Source organism: Convolutriloba macropyga, chromosome 1 (assembly GCF_964194025.1).
Source record: "Convolutriloba macropyga chromosome 1, txConMacr16.3, whole genome shotgun sequence".
Classification (NCBI taxonomy): domain Eukaryota; kingdom Metazoa; phylum Xenacoelomorpha; order Acoela; family Convolutidae; genus Convolutriloba; species Convolutriloba macropyga.
In genome coordinates, this window is record NC_134468.1 from 29,531,399 (window position 1) to 29,553,700 (window position 22,302).

The 22,302-nt window shown below is 37.8% G+C and overlaps 2 protein-coding genes across 5 annotated transcripts in view; one reads left to right on the top strand and one right to left on the bottom strand.

Annotated features, from left to right (window-relative positions):
* Positions 1-8,278, bottom strand: part of LOC142337518 (uncharacterized) — a 68,718-nt gene extending 60,440 nt beyond the window's left edge. Inside the window, exons 1-3 of the mRNA XM_075386842.1 lie at positions 8,127-8,278; positions 7,808-7,857; positions 7,503-7,743 (exon numbers count right to left, since the gene is read on the bottom strand). Coding sequence (XP_075242957.1) covers positions 7,503-7,743; positions 7,808-7,857; positions 8,127-8,250 — 415 coding nt within the window. The 5' untranslated portion in view covers positions 8,251-8,278. The remainder of the gene's footprint in view (positions 1-7,502; positions 7,744-7,807; positions 7,858-8,126) is intronic.
* The window catches only part of LOC142337648 (uncharacterized), a 422,288-nt gene that overhangs the window by 338,578 nt on the left and 61,408 nt on the right, over positions 1-22,302 (top strand). The window contains exon 1 of one of the 4 annotated variants that reach the window (XM_075387050.1): positions 8,300-8,310. The exons of the other annotated variants lie outside the window; for them this stretch is intronic. The gene's annotated coding sequence lies outside the window, so the exon portion shown is untranslated. Of the gene's footprint in view, positions 1-8,299; positions 8,311-22,302 lie in introns of those variants that run through there. 4 annotated transcript variants of the gene reach the window in all.

The following is a 22,302-nucleotide window of genomic DNA, read 5'->3' on the forward strand; positions in this document are numbered from 1 at the left end:
TGATATTAGAAGCACGTCTCCCCAACAGGGTCAATATTGACTGCTCAAAGGTCTTCCCAGCTCCTCTTGCATAAACAATTTTGTAATTTTCAAATTTATCAAAAAAAATAAGAAAAACAATAGCGAAGGATATTGAAAACGATGTACATCAAATATAACAAAAAAGCAAAACGACATCAAACACAGATCTTTGTCGTCTTACTGTCAAAGCATCAACAATATCGCTCAGTCTAAGACCCCAGGATAGAGGATGGCGCTGCATAATATTAGCCGAGCTGTAATTCTTTTTCCGAGCTCAAAATCAGTTGCTCTGATTTTTGAACTGACGTGAACTGCTGTGCTATCTTAGCTATTGAATGCGAAGACACAGGGAGAAAAATTGAATTTCTCAAAATTAAATATTCTTTGCTTGTTTTTTTCAAAAAATCAAATGTGTGGGTTCCACTACCGCTTTCAACATGCCGCTAGTGCTTTGAGAACTTTTTCATATCGATAAAGTTCTTACATAATCTATATCCCCAAAGTCCACTAGCATTAATATCTAATCTGGCATCATACTCAGTTGTAACCCGTCTTAAGATTCGCCATTGAAACGGCCCAAGGCAAGACTCGACAACATCAACATAGCCGGCAGATTGCCGGGAAAGAGCCACCATAGACGCTTGTGGCCTTCCATGAATTGAAACAACTAAAGAAAAAAGATAGAAAGGTTGATCACCAGTCCCTTAATAGACTTTTTGGTTACATTCAGACTGTCATTTTTATGAGACACATAAGCTCTATAAGGAAAAAAAACCCTAATGGAGCAATTTCAAAATTATTATTTGAAAACAAAACCTAAAGAATCAAATACTCAACAACTAAGGCATATACGTTTGGCACTACTTAAATGCACACTATTGATCTTTACCTAGAAAATTTTCCTAAAATTAAAAGTTCGTTCAGCGAGTTCAGAAGTCATTTTTTTTAGTAAAGTAAGTCACGCAATTGACCTAAAAGCAGAATAAATGGCGTCGCACAAATTTTGATCTTCAAAGCAGTAGAAATCACTGAAATTGAAAAAGTCATGCAAGAAGTCAGGTCCCAAGAATCATCGATCGAGATTAAATAAAAAACAAAGCAGAACAAGTCCTGACGTACAATTCAAAGAATTTTCATTGACTAAACAGAAAACTAGATCTAGAACCGACTATGAGTGAATTGGGAAAACCATTTCTAAAAAAACCAGATCAAAAAATAAAAAACAGAAAATCAATGTCAAAATGCCGCATGTTGACAAAAAAACAACTAGCGAGGAATGGATATTCGGTTGAAATATGAATTGAATGGGACAACCATTTAGAAAAAAAATCGGATCCAGAAAAAAAAGATCGAAAAACAATAAAAGTCAAAGTGAAATTGCCTCATGTGAGCAAAAAAACCACTAGCGGGGAACCGAATTTTTGTTCTAACACCGTTTTTTCACTACTTTAGAATTAGAGCCGCAAAGCCACTCGCTTTTTCGCTTCACTTCCTGTTTCGGCATGACCAGAATCACTTCATGACCAAAATTTGACTTCAAAAATCATGAAAAGGTGAGAAAAGATCTTTAAAAAAAGACAGCACCCCAATACAAATAAAATTCTTTGAATTGTAAAAACAAAGAAGGAGTAAAAGTCCTGACGTAAAATTCAAAGAACTTCCGTTGACTAAACAAAGCTAGACCTAAACCCGATTATGAATGAATTGGGAATACCATTTAGAAAACAATCAGATGAAAAAAGGGATAAAACAGCCAAAATCAATGTCAAAACGCTGCATGTGAACAAATGAAAATTTGTGAACAGATTTTAGAAAGAAAAACACCAGGACAAGTCCTCAAAAACAATCCAAAGAATTGCAAGAAAAACTTAGAAGCACTCTACCTGACCAGCAGATCAATTGAATGAGGCAAGCCAAAATATAAACAAAAATATCTCAGCGGCAAACAGTTAAACAAACTCAACAAAACTATACTCATTGCTAAAACTCTTGTAGCGTCTACTCGGAAGGCAAAAATTGATCCCTTTAAATATGCCTACTTCAAAAATGTTCAAAACCAATTTTAGTCTCCGAATTCGGTCCAGTATTATGCAAGACCTAAAAACAATTCATGGGCCCTTGAAGATCGATTAACTCAGAAAATGACAGAAAAGTGTTACTAAATAACCTACTATCGAACCCTAGAGGATGTTACCTGGCTACTGAGACAAAAAAAAACGAAATAAAAACTTCGGAATTGCAAATTTTATCAAAAAATTCGAAATGTTAGAGTTGGAGACAATTCCAATAACACTAACAACCAAGCACTGACTTTATATCAGACCGTGGAATAGCTTTTCTGGCCCCTGACCCTTGAAAAAATCAAAACTTGTTAAAAATTTCTGGAAAACTTCAAAAAATTGCAAACTTTAACAAAAATTCGAGACATCAAAATGAAGAAAACCTGCCCGTTGTTACTAGAAACTATGCAGTGCCCTATTATTAAACTTTAAAGGAGATTCTCTGCCCCTTGAGGCTGAAAAAACGACAAAGTATTAACATACTTGAAAATTGCAAAAATTAGTATCATTTTGCGTTTGTGTCTGTATAACCAAAACATAAAGCTGAAAAAATGGTCAAAACAAGTAATTTTGTCTCGCAAAAGACCTTCATCAACGTTTAAAAACTTGAACCTAAGAGTAACCAAAAAAAAACTGCACCATTTTGAGCCCAAAAAAATTCACCTTAAATTAGGGCTAACCCAACAGCTGCACCACTTTAGGCATCATGAAAACAAAACGTTTAAAAAAACAAAACAGCAGCAGACCTGATCTACAATTCAAAGAATTTCCATTAAACTAGACACTATACAAATTAGTAAAAATTTCACGCCTCAACATCATTCGCTTTTTCGCCTTACTGTCTTTTTTGACGTGACTAAAATCATAATTTTAATTGGACTTCAAAAATCATAAAAACGTGTAAGCAGATCTTAAAAGACAGCGCCCAATCACAATTCAAATTCTTTCAATTGTGAAAAGACACAGCACCAATACAATTCAATTTTTGCGTTGTAAGAAAATGATCAAACGAAACTTCGGCAGTAAAAAAAGAAGAGAAGGACTAATATAATTTCTACAATCTTCGTTGGCGAACAATTAAACCCAAGTTTCAAAACTTACATAGAAAACAGTTTTCTAAACGAACATTCAGACCAAGACTCATTTCTTAAAAACAAACTGATATTAGAAGCACGTCTCCCCAACAGGGTCAATATTGACTGCTCAAAGGTCTTCCCAGCTCCTCTTGCATAAACAATTTTGTAATTTTCAAATTTATCAAAAAAAATAAGAAAAACAATAGCGAAGGATATTGAAAACGATGTACATCAAATATAACAAAAAAGCAAAACGACATCAAACACAGATCTTTGTCGTCTTACTGTCAAAGCATCAACAATATCGCTCAGTCTAAGACCCCAGGATAGAGGATGGCGCTGCATAATATTAGCCGAGCTGTAATTCTTTTTCCGAGCTCAAAATCAGTTGCTCTGATTTTTGAACTGACGTGAACTGCTGTGCTATCTTAGCTATTGAATGCGAAGACACAGGGAGAAAAATTGAATTTCTCAAAATTAAATATTCTTTGCTTGTTTTTTTCAAAAAATCAAATGTGTGGGTTCCACTACCGCTTTCAACATGCCGCTAGTGCTTTGAGAACTTTTTCATATCGATAAAGTTCTTACATAATCTATATCCCCAAAGTCCACTAGCATTAATATCTAATCTGGCATCATACTCAGTTGTAACCCGTCTTAAGATTCGCCATTGAAACGGCCCAAGGCAAGACTCGACAACATCAACATAGCCGGCAGATTGCCGGGAAAGAGCCACCATAGACGCTTGTGGCCTTCCATGAATTGAAACAACTAAAGAAAAAAGATAGAAAGGTTGATCACCAGTCCCTTAATAGACTTTTTGGTTAGATTCAGACTGTCATTTTTATGAGACACATAAGCTCTATAAGGAAAAAACCCTAATGGAGCAATTTCAAAATTATTATTTGAAAACAAAACCTAAAGAATCAAATACTCAACAACTAAGGCATATACGTTTGGCACTACTTAAATGCACACTATTGATCTTTACCTAGAAAATTTTCGTAAAATTTAAAGTTCGTTAAGCGAGTTCAGAAGTCATTTTTTTAGTAAAGTAAGTCACGCAATTGACCTAAAAGCAGAACAAATGGCGTCGCACAAATTTTGATCTTCAAAGCAGTAGAAATCACTGAAATTGAAAAAGTCATGCAAGAAGTCAGGTCCCAAGAATCATCGATCGAGATTAAATAAAAAAAATAGCAGAACAAGTCCTGACGTACAATTCAAAGAATTTTCATTGACTAAACAGAAAACTAGATCTAGAACCGACTATGAGTGAATTGGGAAAACCATTTCTAAAAAAAACCAGATCAAAAAATAAAAAACAGAAAATCAATGTCAAAATGCCGCATGTTGACAAAAAAACAACTAGCGAGGAATGGATATTCGGTTGAAATATGAATTGAATGGGACAACCATTTAGAAAAAAAATCGGATCCAGAAAAAAAAGATCGAAAAACAATAAAAGTCAAAGTGAAATTGCCTCATGTGAGCAAAAAAACCACTAGCGGGGAACCGAATTTTTGTTCTAACACCGTTTTTTCACTACTTTAGAATTAGAGCCGCAAAGCCACTCGCTTTTTCGCTTCACTTCCTGTTTCGCATGACCAAAATCACTTCATGACCAAAATTTGACTTCAAAAATCATGAAAAGGTGAGAAAAGATCTTTAAAAAAAGACAGCACCCCAATACAAATAAAATTCTTTGAATTGTAAAAACAAAGAAGGAGTAAAAGTCCTGACGTAAAATTCAAAGAACTTCCGTTGACTAAACAAAGCTAGACCTAAACCCGATTATGAATGAATTGGGAATACCATTTAGAAAACAATCAGATGAAAAAAGGGATAAAACAGCCAAAATCAATGTCAAAACGCTGCATGTGAACAAATGAAAATTTGTGAACAGATTTTAGAAAGAAAAACACCAGGACAAGTCCTCAAAAACAATCCAAAGAATTGCAAGAAAAACTTAGAAGCACTCTACCTGACCAGCAGATCAATTGAATGAGGCAAGCCAAAATATAAACAAAAATATCTCAGCGGCAAACAGTTAAACAAACTCAACAAAACTATACTCATTGCTAAAACTCTTGTAGCGTCTACTCGGAAGGCAAAAATTGATCCCTTTAAATATGCCTACTTCAAAAATGTTCAAAACCAATTTTAGTCTCCGAATTCGGTCCAGTATTATGCAAGACCTAAAAACAATTCATGGGCCCTTGAAGATCGATTAACTCAGAAAATGACAGAAAAGTGTTACTAAATAACCTACTATCGAACCCTAGAGGATGTTACCTGGCTACTGAGACAAAAAAAAACGAAATAAAAACTTCGGAATTGCAAATTTTATCAAAAAATTCGAAATGTTAGAGTTGGAGACAATTCCAATAACACTAACAACCAAGCACTAACTTTATATCAGACCGTGGAATAGCTTTTCTGGCCCCTGACCCTTGAAAAAATCAAAAACTTGTTAAAAATTTCTGGAAAACTTCAAAAAATTGCAAACTTTAACAAAAATTCGAGACATTAAAATGAAGAAAACCTGCCCGTTGTTACAAGAAACTATGCAGTGCCCTATTATTAAACTTTAAAGGAGATTCCCTGCCCCTTGAGGCTGAAAAAACGGCAAAGTATTAACATACTTGAAAATTGCAAAAATTAGTATCATTTTGCGTTTGTGTTTGTAGTACAAAAACATAAAGCTGAAAAAATGGTCAAAACAAGTAATTTTGTCTCGCAAAAGACCTTCATCAACGTTTAAAAACTTGAACCTAAGACTAACAAAAAAAAAACTGCACCATTTTGAGCCCAAAAAAAATTCACCTTAAATTAGGGCCAACCCAACAGCTGCACCACTTTAGGCACGTGAGGGACTATTAAGCCCACTTTGGGCCTCTAATGTAACCTACTGCCCACTGGGCTTTACCTGTTTATCCCGTTTTGAAAGATCAAAGTCATTGAAAAATGTGTGAAAACATCTAAAAAGCAAGCGCCCCAATACAATTCAAATTCTTCGAATTGTAAAAAAAAAAACGATATCCTCAATAATAGCCGCTATCGCTTCGCGGCTATGATCGAGTTCACAAACCCCACGAGCAAAGAGAGGAGCTTTACCCTCACGAAGCTTGCTTCTATACAAAACAAAACCGATTAATCGTCGGAAGAATTGCTCTCGAACGACTAGAGGGGGGATGAAGGGATGGGGAGCCTATATGGGACTAAGAAGTTCAATAGTGGGCTTCAAATAACCACATTAGAATAACCAACATTCAAATAACCACATTCAAATAACCACATATACCACTATTAAGATTTAAAGTAAAAAAATGACACCAGTTTCGGCGCACTTTTCATTTGACTTTTATTATTAAATTGCCGCCAATTGAATTCAGTTGCTTGAAATTGTGATTGAGAGAATTTTAGATCACGCGAAACGCAAAAAGTCAAGGGCGTAAAAGTCACTCGAAGAGTCTAAATAGTCAAGCAAAAATTTTGCATAAAAAAAGACAAACGTTTACAATAATTGCTATGAACTTCGTTCAAGAGTAATTAATCAAGCAAACCAATGGTTGCTGCAGGAACATGTGATCCTTTATCACAAGCTACAAGTGAGCTTTTCTTAATCTTTTTTAATTTCTCTTATCGCTAGCAGAAAACTTTCTTACCATTAGCAGCCATTCAGAGCCGATGGCCGATCACTTGGGTCTTTAATCCGTTACTTTTTATAGTTAAGACATTAAGTTTTTTTTGCAAATATTGAGATATGGAAAGAACTCCCCGTCTCAGGTCCGCATGGAACAGCTTTGCATGTTTTGCAGTTTAAATCTCAAGCACAGTCTTTCTCTACCATAACCCTTTATACATAAGAAGTTAAAAATAGTTGAGGAAAAGAAAACGTTAACAGAAGTTTAGGGACAAATACAGAAGTTTAAGGAAAAATCTATAACGAAATTCCCAAACTGTATGTCTATATAACCTGCATGTCTATATACAGTAGAGAATACAGCGCTGGTAATCAATTCTGCCAGTTTATCAACAGTAAAACATCCAAACTCGCTAAGATAACTCTTATCTAGCAATGGAATTTTTATTTTGGCCACTCAAAACAAAATTTAAATGAAGAGGAACGAGAAGAGTTAGTATATTTTATGGTTTTAATAATTTAAACTAAAAACCCTTTTCTTCTACTATCGCTCCAATGGACGCTTCAACAACGAGACGCTGGCGCATTGAGAAAATAATTGAAAAACAAAACATCTTCCAACTGTTCAAATTGGGACAACTTCAATATAGCTTTGTCCCGATTTTACTGTCACCAATAAATACAGTAAAGAAGGGTTACTTAGGGGTCTCGGCGGAGACGCTGGCTCTTCGCTGGCGTGCTGACTCTGATGTGATCTTGCCGCTTCAGTTCTGCTGTTGGCTAAATCCATTGAATCATAACTCGAGGAGTTCGAAGTTATCACATCCATTTTGAAATCGGAAGTATTGGTAGCTTCACTGCACTGACGGTCAAACTCGGAAACACACAACTGTTCGACGGAATCTTTTCTGTCACCGTTTTCCGGTTCATTTCCAAAAACCTAATAAAAGATTTAAAATCATACAACGCTAACCATGCATATAATGGCTATTGACTGGGCATACCTTCTGTTCAGAACAGTCTTCTCTCCCTGAATCATCTCCTTCGGCATCTTCTAAACAATTTTCAATGGCTCCAATTTTAAACATTTGGGATCTATTCCGTAAAAAATATAAGCCCACTAAGCTGGGGGCCAAAATAGAATAGATCCAGCATTTGAATCAAACTGCATTCATTGACATGTATCTTTCAGATTCATGGTTTTGAAGGGAATTTACAGTATAATGCGCAAGAATTTTCAACCTAGATTTCTTGAAGGGTAAAGGAGGGAACACTTAATCATAAAACAGGCAAAAACATTCTTGGTAGGTAACAATGGCATACGTGGACAATGTTCCAATACTGGTGTGGCGTCCTCTGACATTTGGCTTCCATCCGCCATTTCGATATTGTGTCCACCCGTTATATTATCGTGAATCTGATCTCCCACTGTTTCAAGAGTTTCCATCTAATCTATAACCAAAGATATGGTGAATATACAGACCAATCTTCTATATACTTATTAAATTATCTCTCGTAAATTGCAACCTCAAGCCATGTGTAAATATGGGTTCCAAAGAACACGAACCACCGTTGAACAAAAACAGCCAGATTCTTACGCTTGCGTCATGTAAACGTTTTACCAGCAAAATCCTTTACCTGAACATCCTGCAAAAAATCTAATAATCATCGAGCAGACGTCCATATAACTCTCAATTGACCAAATACACAGGTGAACGAAACGAGCTCTTGGCAACGATTAGTAGTAGCAATAGATTAGATTTTAGTAATTGAGCACAGGGATGTTAGAACCCACTTAACAATTTCACAAATGAGTTATAGCTGCCAGTTTGGCTGCAGGGTTACAGTTTTTGCATAAGCATATTCTCCAATATAGCAGACTTGACAACCGTAAGCGACTACAGGGACATCGTATCCTATGTATGCGTTTATTTTCAATTTTGCTGTTGTCTTACAATTGATCTTCCTTTTCCGGTACCAAAGAGACTTTTGAGCTTTCGATCTTCATTGAATTGCAATTTTTGCCACAGAGATTTGCGCAAACAAAAATTCCGAGATCTTTCTGCTAGCTTGTATTTAAGCTTTGTTTAGCATTTAGGCAGTTATTCGTTAAAAAAAATGGTCAATTGAGAGAAAGCCCCTCCCCTAAAAGGGTAGTCGGTCAACTCGGGAGCAGCAAGTCAACTCTTATGTGTATTTATAAATTCTGACAATAGTCGAAAATTGAAGCATCAGATGCAAGAGATAAAGAAAATAAAGCATCAGAATTATAAAGGATAGATATGGTAAATAGCAATTAAAGTATAATGTGTAGTGATTTTGAATCAAGAATAGAAAAAAAATAAAGCATTTAGCACAACAACTTCCCTTCTTCTACAATGGTTCCTATTGACGCTTATACTGCAGGGCGGCGGCGCATGGATCGCGCGCCACGGAGGCAGGGTATGGAGCTACGCAAAAGATCGAAACTTAATTTTGACCTTATGCACATGATCACGTCCGAATATGAATCTTCTTTCTTATCGCTGATCCTGGAAGCCAATCTCTGTATGGCTTTTGATGCTGAGGGACCAGCTCCTCCTGTACACGAGAAGATTAACGGACAGGAGGTGGCTTTCTCAACATCGATTATCCTTAGTTCGTATTTCAGCTTCTTTATGGACTCGTGATATTTGTAGGAATCCGGTATGCTTCCTGGGCAGCTCTTCGCATACGGATTAAACACTTTCACATCAAAGAACGTTCTGCTGAAGCGTGAATCCAAGAAACAATTAGCTTTGATATCTAGTTGAGCATCGTCATCAATAGTGGTAGTTCTATTTGCAAAGGTTTCCCTTGCAAAGACTGAAGACAGTGCTCTACTTCGATATCATCGCAGACCTCATTGAGCAGGTTGGCAAAGGAGTCACGGATGTCATTGTGTCTTATGCGCGCATAGCCAGCTTTTGGACAATGAACAACAACAACATGCGCTACATTAAACTTTCCTCCACATGCACATCTTGATGGCAATTTTACGGGATCCGATCCATATCTAAGAGCAATTCCATCTCTAAACTCTACCTTGGTTAAATCAAAAAGATATCTTTTCAATGGAAGTTTGTTTAGCCAGCTTGATGCTCCTTTTCCATAGCAGAATCTAGAGAATATGCCTCTTTATCATTGATGAAATTTTTGACTGCCAGCTTTTTCGCTCGAGCTTTTTCCTGTTTTTCTGTTCTGGTTTTCTGAAGGATTTCTTCCTGATGAAACTCTGCATCTATAGCGTTATGAATCTGTGACGGCTCTCAAATCCAGATAAATCTTTTTTAAATTCGTTTGCCCTCTCTTAAGGAAGAAGATTCTTTAGCCACCCTCTTTAAGAGGAAGAGAGAAAACCTTCCGCTATCTGTCATTGTAAGAGGGATGATTCAACAATGAAGGTATTAGATTTTTATCAGTTATTTTTTTGTCTTCCTTCAGCAGACTGTCCGCGTTTGGAGTAGTCCTAGCAATAAAAGTCAATTTGTGTTGCAGTCTGTTCGTAAATGATTTGTATACATTCTGAGGGGACATTTTACTATGTTTGGCGAGCTTCTCAAGCATATTAGAATAGTTCACTGACTTTTCTTTCAAAAAATCGTTACAACTTTTATCAGAACTAATACCTGAACCAAGAACTCGATGACCTTCAATAACATCAACATCTAATCCCGAAAAAATTTTGTTTTTCTTCTGAACAAACTCAGGTTTTGTAATAGGATGACGTTTGATCACATTACTACCGAATGCACCGCCATGTTCATAGAGCTTATCTAGCACCATTCGCAGTGATTCAAGGCTACCGGCCACATTACCATCAGCTGCGTACCTTTTATGAGTCAAATTTTGATCTTCGAGCATGTTGATGAGAGGAAGTGTAGCAATTTCGTACATTGCCAGGGCTATTGGATGAACTTGTGTTGTTCCTTCTTGAGACCTGATTACTCTTTTATCAATGAAAAGATCTGATGGGGTCTTAAACGAGTTTCTGATTGCTGTATAAAAGGAGGGATAAGGGTTTCTGATGTTTTTTAGAGCCGCATTTTTTCAAGCTATTTAACGCGTTCCTGGCATCAATCAGTAGGATCCCCTCAGTACGACCTTCAGTAAATTGCCGCCGGAGTGCGTAGATAGCATGTTTGATGCCAATATTTTGTCCGAGGCAAATCCATACGTTTCCCTCAAGTAATTGGAGATCTCCTTTAACGCATTTCACTATACTCCTACCTATAATTCGTCTTAAGACCTCGCCAATGCCAATTGCTCGAACCCCAGGGCGTTTATCTGGTGCAATCAGACGACAAGCAATATAGGAAATCAAAAAATTCGATACTTCGGTGGCAATTCTGATTGCAAGTTTGCAAAGATCGATTGAGTAGGAATTGTATGATGTCAAAAGTCGTCTCCATTCGCCTGCATCAAGACCGGATGGGCCATGGCTGCCATCGGTTTTCATTGCGGCGCGTTTTATTTCATAGCCATTAATTTTCTCAAAAAAGAAGGATGGAACGGCAAATCCCAATTTCTCAGGTCAGTTACTACGCATTTAAGGTCGGTCAACTTTCTGACTATATGGATGCTTTACTTGTAGAAGATCGAGTACGGTGCAGTTTTTTTGTGGTCATTCTATCGGATGTTGATAGCACACCACCTTTTTAGTCGTCTGAAAGACATCGTAAAGCTTTCGATATCTTACCAGACTCCATTTGTTTGTCAAAGGCTTTAAATTCATGCACTTCTCGTTTTCTATTTAATTTCCATAAGCGTTCCTGGAGTGCCTTGGCCTCAATAAAAAGGTCATAGAATTTGAACTTGATCGACTGATCGAGACTTCTAGACAAATTTTTATTTATTGAAGCATCATTTTCAGTTTTGCAACTTGCGAGAAGTAAAAATGGCATTATCATTGTGAAAATCATAGCGCATTCAGTCTGAGGCACATCTTCAAGCATCCTGGTGAGAATGATGTTCATAACCTCTTCAATTTTGAAGCCTACTTTATTTGTGTTAAAGGCAAACAAGATTGGTTTCCAGTGAACTATTTCAATGTATAGTTTTCGTAGCGTTTCTATTTGTTCGTCTGGAAAATTTTTTCAAAAGTCGCATGGTTCCGGGGGTGTCTCAATTGAGGGCGTTGGGTCTTGTTTAGCTAATTCTTGAGGGCCAATTTTTGCAGGTCCACTGCAGTGTTTGCAATTGAAGTTTGGAAGTTTGAATGGTGATCTTTTTTTACTTGACAGGCCACTGCATTTGATATGCATATATGAACCGCAACCGTAGCACCATACATCACCTCCTCGGAGGTGAATAGAACACTTAGAGCAATGCGTTTGAGTATCTGAAGTTGTCAGAGGGAGGCTGTTCACCGATTGTAGATTATTGATAAAGATGAATATAACTATGCATAAAATTCATTGCAAAAGGATATCACACTATGTAGATACAAAGTAAACAAATGGTTACCGTTGAAAGGGAAATGAATTCCAACTCAACAAAAAAGCAGACCTGCTGAAGAAAAAATTTGGCGAAATGATAAAGGAACTGCATAAAATTGAAGAAATTGATGCAGAGCCAACTTCATGAAACTTATTTTCCTGTTAACAGGTTTATTATTTGAAGTGGCAATTAATTTATGTGACACGACAATAAGCGGTTGAAATTTATAACATATGATATCCAAAAGAACTCGGTAGTTTTCAATGAAGTGAGAGCATGAGTAGTGGTGATCACTGAATCCTGCGACAATGCATTCTGATCTCAAATTGAGGGGAGGATACTGGTTGACGACATTGAAGAAGTCGAATGGGTTAGCTCCGCGATCTTAGTGGATGGTTTCTCCGACTGTGCTGCTTTCAAAGAATTTTGTCCTGGATGTGCCAATTACTAAATCTTGAGCATTCCTGAGCAGGATCTGTGCTGCAAATTGTCTCATCGGCGGCAAAAATATGAAGCAGTTTTGTCTGATTTACGCATGTACAATCAGCTTCAAATCACAAACGAACACAGGAGCACACTCACTGACACACATTTTATATATATATATATATATATATATATATATATATATATATATTCACATACACTATATAAATATATATGAAGTAAGCATGTGTAGGTGTGTAGGAACAGTACAACCTGGTGCTTAGATGTCGTTTCCTCCCGGTTTAGCCACAGACCACAGAGAACACACAAAACCTGGGAATCGTAGACAATAGACCACCAGCAACACGCAGGACCACTGACAGAGTACAAAGCAGGCCAGAGCCAATCACTGAGAGCAAACTTGACGAGCCTGTTTCTAAGATCCTTTAAGGGCGCTCCACTACACACAGGCAAATCATGATCATAGCGTATCTGTTTAAAGTTTATCACAACAATTATCACCTCTTTTTTGGAGAGCAGTAAGATCTATTGTTAACCTTGTTGCGTTTGAAAGGATAAAAGGAACTTATAATCATCTGCATAACTGCAAGTTAGGCTGTCAATAGTGATTTTTGGCAGATGGTTGATATAGACAAGGAATAGTAGCGGACCTAAGAGAGACCATAAAGGTAAACGAATGGTCACATTCCTGAACTCTTATCATTCATTCTTTATTTTGGCAAAATATTTTCGAAATTCGAAGTAATGTGCGAATATTTGAAGAGCTTTTCCATTTATCCCTAAATCTCCGAGTGTTTCGATTAACCGATTATGTGTTACGGATATAATTTGTTCAACAAGCCATGTATTTGAACAATTGTTGAGCTCTGTGGTCTATATCTGACTTGAGAACCATGAACAAGATGATTCACCCTTCTATAGGTAATATCGAATAGTAGTTCCTCAATTAATTTCGAGACATAGTATTTTTTCGGTCTGTGATTAAAGATTGAAGTTTCTCAGACATCTCTATAGATGGGTGTATTATCGCAGGTTGTCTATATATTTGAGAATTCTTCTTTGTTAAAAGATAGTAAATAGCGTGTGTAGCAAGTGATAAGGTGTTTGTACTAAAACTTAAAGAAACAAATTGTTTTTGCATATGTTGTTTTTGCTTTGTTGTTTTCTACTTTTTAAATTTTGTTAACGATTTCGGTTTCTTAATATTTATGCTTTGTTTTCTGGCAAATGCTGACTGGCGGAGAGTTTGTTCTCACTAGGGGCTGTATGCGCTTTGAAAGAATTGGTTGCAAAATCCTGCTTTTTTGCGTAGATTTTCGCTATTTTTTGCCTCGATATGCATATCGCTGGAAATGGTAGATACTTTGGAATTTCTCTGAGGTATTTGTGAATTTGCCAAACTATCAAATGCTGCAAATATCCATTTCAAATTGTTTCTTGTCGTCTTGATTATTTTGATGGCTTTCAGTTTCGAGTGCAACAATTTCGACTAGTGAAAGTCTTGATTGGTTTTGGATTTGCTTACTTTAATTGAATATATCTTAGTTTTTTAATCACATAGGAAGTAGAGTTTGATACGCAGAGATGGAATTCCGCACGATGGGATCTAATTTTGATACTATTTTGTCAAACATCATATTAAACGTTTTGTACCATTGCGGAAGTCGATCTCACTGTAACAGAAAGTACAGAGGGGATTTTGGTTATCGATTTGTTGAATTTGGCCCAATCAAACTCAATTTTGTGTTTGCGTGATATTGTTAAAATTTGTAAGCAAGATGTTAAAAATTGTAGTATGCAAGATGGTCAGATTTTTGTGTTTTTGTAGTGTAAGCGTCCTAAATTTGTCTAGATGATTGAGTTGATCCAAGATTAAGATTCCATTGTAAAAACACATCAAGTTGTTTGCTTTTGCCCGGCGCATCGGGGAAATTTAGTGATCGTTAGAAGTTTTCTCCATTGAAGAAAATAAACAATTGTTTTTAACATATTCGGAAGATATCATTGCTTTCCAGTTTTTACAGGAAAGATTGATTTCTCAGTAGATAATGGCGATTAATTTTTTCTTGATCTCCTCTTGATCATCTGGCAAAAATTTGGACTTGGTCCCATTTTAGGGGCTCCCGTTTGAAAGATTGTCTGCGTGTGCTAAATTAATTTTTGTTTTGTTCACGAGTAATTGTACCAACAAAAAATGTCCTTGTTATCCGGGTCCTTCATGTGACTGGTTTTAAGATGTTTTTCGGCTTTTCTTTCTCCGCCATGTCAATCTCATTCATGTGATTATTTCAAAATTTGCTCAAATTATAAATAAAGAGGGCATCACTGGGTGTGCTAGAGCTCAGTCTTGTTTCTGTTAGACAAAAGCGCTACACTCAATTGGTATTGCTGCAATGGATATCAAATTTTGTCTTGGTAAATGAATGAGGCTGTAATCAATAGCCGTTAATAATTTCAGCTCATTGGTAAGGATTGGCTCATTTGTCATCCAATTTCAGGTTCGTTTTCAATACAATCATTATCGTTTTTCCAAAAGTAGTTTTGCCTAAAAACACAGTTGCATATGAGTTTTTTTTTTGCTTTTTCAACCGTATGTTCAAAATTTCATGTTGAAGAATTTCATGTAGAAGAATTTTTGCTTATGTATATGATGCTTGTTTAGTTGTTCAGCTTTAATAGTGAGGACAGCAATAGTGGTTTATCGTTTTTTTTAGGCATTACCTCGCTTTTATCTTTCCCAAGGGACCTTTTTATTTGTAGCCTGATACTATGCAGTTAGGAACTTAGGTGCTTATGGATTATTCTTAATCACTTTCAGATTCCCGTTCGAATCCAGGGTTTGTTCTCTGAAAATGGGAGCTCTGAACATGAGAGAACAGCAACAACAGTATTTCCTGATGACGTAAAAACACCCAAAATTAAAGATATTGAATTTAACCAGATCTCCAAGAAATTTTATCTGTTTTCTCAATTTTTAAATATATTTCTACAAGTATTTTTTGTGTTTTTGTTATATTTCTGAAACAATACTGTATAACATTATTCAAAAATGTAGCAAATATCATATATGAATTCAGTCTTCTTTATTATTGTAAGTTCAATAATTGTTGTAGATTTGAAGACCATCGAACCGCATTTTCAGTCATTGCAAGGTGAAATCTGGCCTCCTAAATCAACGATAATTGTTAATGGTGGAAGATCAGAGATCAACGTCAAAGGATTTTGGAATTCAGGTTCAATAAATCACAAAAAAAACAAAATGCTATAAGACGAAATAGTGACAGGAGTATTCCGGATTCCATTTATGCGATATATCGAAACAATTGAACTGTCATTCTGACAAAAAAGACCAAATATTCCACAAGCGAAAGATAGACAAATGTTTCATCTCCATATGCTTGTGGTAGTAGTAATAGTGGTATTAGTAGAATTAGTAGTAACGTAGTAGAATTAATAATAATAGTAGTAGTAGTAGTAGTAATAGTAGTAGTAATAGTAGTAGTCATAATAATAGTAGTAGTACTAGTACTTGTAGTAGTAGTAGTAGTAATAGTAGTAGTAATAATAATAGTAGTAGTACTAGTACTTGTAGTAGTAGTAGTAGTAGTAGTAGTAGTAGTAGTAGTAGTAGTAGTAGTAGTAGTAGTAGTAGTAGTAGTAGTAGTATCAGCGCGGGATCTTCCTGCTATATGGAGCAGCGAGGGTCCGTATCAGCGGGGGTCCGGGACGCCGCTCCTCGGTATGATCAACAACGTCCTATATGAAGAGCCTAGACTAGGGCCCTTAGACAGCGAGTACCGGGCTGGGAGGGTAGCTCGACATCCCTACTATTAGATAAGACCTTAACTTTTAACTTTTTGGACGGAAAAATGCCCACTACCGTCCTAGAAGTAGACCCTAATATTGTGGGTGAGTAGACCTGGCTGCTACACACTTTTTATTACAGACGTCAGTGATAATATTTTTTCATAGGCTGATTTCTGCACATTCCTAAGGCTCTTGAAAGTGGTCTAAAGTTTTTCTGAAAGCTCTCTAGCACCACTACATTTTGTTTTTTCGGCTTTTTCAAAATTCAAGCTATAAAGATGGGCTAAATTTTAGTAGTAGATTGGTGAGTAGACCGCTCTGCTAGTGCTTATGCGTGTATGAGATTCCAAATTTACATTTTGGATGACTTTTTTGCACCAATATCATTGTTTCAGCCTGGAAAGACATCCTAGTATAGGAATTAGGTATCTAAAATCATTATTTGTGGTACCTACATAGCCGTGGTTGTGGAAAGAGAGAGGAGCCTACTGCTAATATTGAAGATAAAAACTCCTCTCATTTTCAACATGTTGCTGATTCACATCATGTTTTTTACTCTCTAGATCTACAACCTAAGTGTATGAACACTGCAAGAAAGTTGAAAGTTTCTACAAGCCTCTGAGAGAGTTCTGTGCTCACTAATAGCAGTGACACATGACACAAAAATTCATCAAAAAATTCATCTCGTAGCCTACTGATAGCCACTACTGTGTAGTCACCCCACTACTTGCACTTACCCACTTGAAATATTGGTCTCTAATTCTTATCTCAATAGAAGACAAGATCTAGCCCCAACATTTGAATTAACTTCTCCTCTTGCTCTCTTTCTACATACATAGGCTTTGAAACTGGTTGAAAACGGGCCACGGACCCGACTGCTAGAGCAGTTTTCGAAATGCATAATCTGAGTAACATAATTGGCTATATAACAAAAGATAGGCTACGCAGTAGCTAAAACAAATTTCCACAATAAACAAAGGTGAGACTGAATAACAAGAATAGTAACACAATAGTAAGTTTAGCACAACATCAAGATCAGAATATGACAAAGTAGGAATAACAAAGTTATCAGTAAAGTCTCGTCTCACGAGTTTGAGTAATCAAGTTTTTAGGTCTCTTACTCGGCCAACCGATTAACCAGAGCCTTAAGTTTGTCACAGAGCCTTAACCAGAGCCTTAAGTTTGTCACACATCTTGTTTACGGTGTTTCTGTGGGGTGTTCTCCGCATTTTTTCAAGAATTGCCGCCGCAATCTGCTGCTTATTTGGGGTCGTCTTTACTTGAACGAAAATTAATAGCAGACCTTTTTCCACCGCTTTCCAGTTTATTCTGCCAGAGTTTTTTTTAAAACTAGTTATAAACTCCCCCTCCTGCTTTCCGGGACGACGCTCTGGAGCTTCCTAGCTGACACTGTGGAGGAAAACACAGAGAGGTTATCATCCAAGTCTGAGAAATCTTCTTGCTGCGGTTCAAATTCTTCTTCGTCGCCCTCACCACACCCATCACCATCAGATTCAAGATAGCGTGCCAATTCCTCTGCATCGAGGTCGCTATCATCTTCCAATGCGTCCACGTGTTGTTCGTGCGCTTCCACCTCAAACATAGCCTTAACGTCCTCCTCATCCATATCCGAGTCATTATCAGCGAGGTCCTCTCTCACTTCTCTACTACAACTTGGTCCAGGATTTTGTTCGTACAAATGAGGGAAAATGGATTCACCGGGCTCGCAAAAATTGAAATAGATGGTCTCTCTGCTCATCGTGTCGAATTCTTCAGGCGTTAATTTAGGGGGGAGGGTTCTGATTCTCTCTGTCGGTAGGCGAAAAAGCTTCCCATATTCTTGTAGTACCTTCCCTGAGTTTAGTAAGTCCATCACGTAGTGTCCTTTTCTGTCTTGTCCTGGTGTGCAGTCTGATTTGTTTGTGCTTGGTACAGTTGTGGATTTTTTTTTGTCCATACATGTATGTTGATATCACTCTTCTCATTGATGTCGGGTTGAACTTCTTAGTGAGAATGGACTTTGGTGCGATCTCACTGAGCGAGTCCTTGACGAGCGATGGATTTCTTTTTGTGGTTAAGGGTTGTCGGGAATATGTACGAGGGCTCCATTCCTGTCTCCTTCTCGAAGGCCGAAAACATTTTCTCGAACCACGGGACATGAGGCACGGTGAGCTCAAACTTGACTACAAATTGCGCACCTGTCTTGTGCTCCGTTGAGTATACCGGTTCACCGCGTCGCAACGCGGGCCACTGTTCATATTTCAAATTCAAAATATGTCCCGGTCGGGTACCGGACAATGAATGAAAGTAGCAGAACACCAAACCCTTCAGAAAGTTATATGAGTACTTATCAGAGGTCGGACTATCCAGGTGGTCCGTTACACACTTCAACATCTGTGCACACTCTTCTGCCGGCGGGGTCTCTTCCTTCTTCTTATTCATTAACAACACCTGATCTTTTTTCATTTGGTGTCTGTAGTCACTCGAAATTTCGCTCAGAACGTCCACCCAAATGTCGTAGGGAAGTCTGATCTGCTTTTGGTTGAGTTTTATGTACCTCAGGTACTTTTTTAGTACGACTATGAAAAGAGCCATCGAACTAGTCTTGTAATTCCCACTTTTCTTGATCTCTTCAAGAAATTTGCCTGCTTCCTCATGCCTCTTCAATTGGCCGGTCGTCACCCACAAGCGGGTGAGATGGTGTTGGAAGGACTTTGTGACGCGTTTTTGAACAACGTCCGTGCTATTATTTTTTCGGCTCGCTTTTTTCACTTGGTCCCGCACAAAATACTCAAGGAGCACTCCCCCATTCACCTTCGGTTCTCTGAGTTGAGATAATTCGTCTCGAATGAATTCCGGCATCTCTCCGGGGTCCTTGGGGTTATTGATTCTGATTATATCATTGTCGAAATGATAACGGAGGCCGTAGATAGCCTTTCTGTTCCTCGCATCCCCCTTCTTCTTATGGTCAGTTTGGTTGACGAAGCGCCTCAAGCACAGTGTGCAATCATATACTGGATCTTTGCATGATCCGGAACGATTAAAATGCCTTCGGCAATCCAAGAGATAAAATCTGACACTTCTCGTCATGCGGTAGTGGGACTTCTGGTAGTACTGGGCCATATCGGCCAATTTTCTTCCGCACACATAACACCGGGACTTCTTGGTCACACGATGAACTCGGGGACTATCCAACTGCTGGATTTTGCAAGGTCAGAAGACTCTGATATCAGGTCGGCTAAAAAAAGTCAGAATGGATACCGCATAAATATATAGCAACGAAGTCTGACCTCACTAAATAAAAACTTACTGTACATCAGGCGGCCATACGGGGTTCGGCGTGCACTTGTTTGAGAGTCTAGCTCGCTGTCCTTGTCATCCTCATTATTTCAACAATTCCTCTTCTTCCTCTTTGGTGTTGGTGTAACTGGCTTGGACCTCTTTCGTTTGGTAGTGGAAGCTGACGTGCTTGTACCAACAACTTGGGAACTCGAACCAATATAATCGTGGTTTTGCAATACAATTTCATGACCGGAAGGCTCTGGCGTAAACGTGCAATTTGAATCTTCCATGGAAAAGCAATCAAAACAACACTGAAATATGAAATATGTATTGCACAGACGGAAAGAATAAAGGTTACCCAAAGAGAGAGGAGCCTGCTGCTAATGGGCAAAACCCTGCAGAACCTGAATCCCAATATGATTGATCTTAAAACGCAGAAACAGATGATATAATAGACAAGGAGTACAACACACTGACAAAAAATAGTTTTCGCACACTCAAAACCGACTCAGAACCTACTTTTCAAAAAAAAATTTTCACGGTATGAAACGTCGAAAACAAAAAATGCCCGACTACTTAGAGCTTTGCTAAATTAGAAGGGATTTCCGAAACAATGAGTTTTCAGAAAGTTTTTTCTGATCGATAGAGACCAAGACTGTCATGCGAACTTCCGGTTCCGTTCACGTATTCATCTCCGTTATTTTTTAGCATGGAGGGTCCACCTATGAATTTTACCCGAGAGGATCGGCGACTACTGAAATTACCCTAGCAGTGGCGTAAAATCTCTAAGTAGTAGTAGTAGTAATAGTAATAGTAGTAGTATTATTAGGCGTTATAGTAGTAGTAGTAGTAGTAGTAGCAGCAGCAGAAGCAGCAGCAGTAGTAGTAGTAGTAGTAGTAATAGTAGTAGTAGTAGTAGTAGTAGTAGTAGTAGTAGTAGTAGTAGTAGTAGTAGTAGTAGTAGTAGTAGTAGTAGTGGTAGTAGTAGTAGTAGTAGTAGTAGTAGTAGTAGTAGTAGTAGTAGTAGTAGTAGTAGTAGTAGTAGTAGTAGTAGTAGTAGTAGTAAGAGTAGTAGTAGGAGTAGTATTAGTACATCAACTACTACTACTGCTACTACTACTACAGCTACTGCTACAACTGGCCTTACCACTACTACTTCTATACTACTACTACTACTACTACTTCTACTACTACTACTATTGCTACTAGTACTCCTTCTACAACTAATACTACCACTACTACTTCGACTACTACTACTACTACTATTACTACTACTACTACTACTACTACTACTACTACTACTACTACTACTACTACTACTACTACTACTACTACTACTACTACTACTACACTACTACTACTACTACTACTACCACTACTACTACTACTACTACTACTACTACTACTACTACTACTACTACTACTACTACTACTACTGTTTCAACACTTTAATTCCAAATATGAAATAAAGGCACGGTTGGCAACAAATACAAACAAAACAAGAAGAGTTATTTGTTTGGTTATTCTGTGAAGTGCTGTACGACGAAATTGTTGAAGGCATTCTTTGACCCGGTTGCTGCTTTCTCCTGCAATCTGGTGAACGATACTTTGTTTCGTACACAGTCTCCTTCGATTTGACTCATCCAAGTTTTCCGTTGCCCCCCAGGAGCGCGTCTAGCATGGACGTATTGATCGGGCGGGTCCCAATCGAAGGCACTGCGGGCTAATCTTCCTGGTTCCATTCTCTGGATGTGTCCGTACCATTTTATCCGTTTGAGCATGATCATCGTGGATAGTTGGGGCATTCGTGATCTTGACATAATTTCTTCGTTCGTTGCTTTCTCCAGATATGACACACGTAGAATTCTCCGAAGACAACCACAGTGGAAACTCTCAAGTTTTCTCTCCATTAATTTCGAAAGAGTCCAAGTCTCTGAGCTGTACAGCACGGCTGATAAAACGAGTGCTTTGTACAAATTGCACTTGAGGTGCACGCTGAGCTGCTTGCTCTTCCAGAGATTTTGGAAGTTAGCAAACCGTTGTCTACCTTCTGCAAGTTTGCAATTGACTTCCTGCAGGTCTCCATGCTTGAGGCTGACATATGATCCGAGATACTTGAACGCTTCTATGTTTTCAAACTCGTTTCCGAGAACATCTTGTACTTTGCAGGAAAACACGCGTGTGGCAACTGCTTTAGGTTTGCCACAGTATCTCGATTGGTGAACTTTTCGGCCATTGACTGTTTTGAACTTTCTTTCACACTTGTCACAGGTAAGGCTCGCCTCTAGTTGCTCGAACTTTGACTTGTCGACGACATTCTTTGACAAACCGGCTTTGCAGAATCTTGTTTGGTGCACTTTGCGTCCGGTAACTGTACTGAATTGCCGCTGACAATTCTGACATCTTAAAGACTCTTGGTCAGCTACCACTGACCGACTCTCATTTTCTAGCGACTCTGAATCTGCTACCGCAGATTGTTGTTGTGAAGCTACCAACGCTGGCTTAG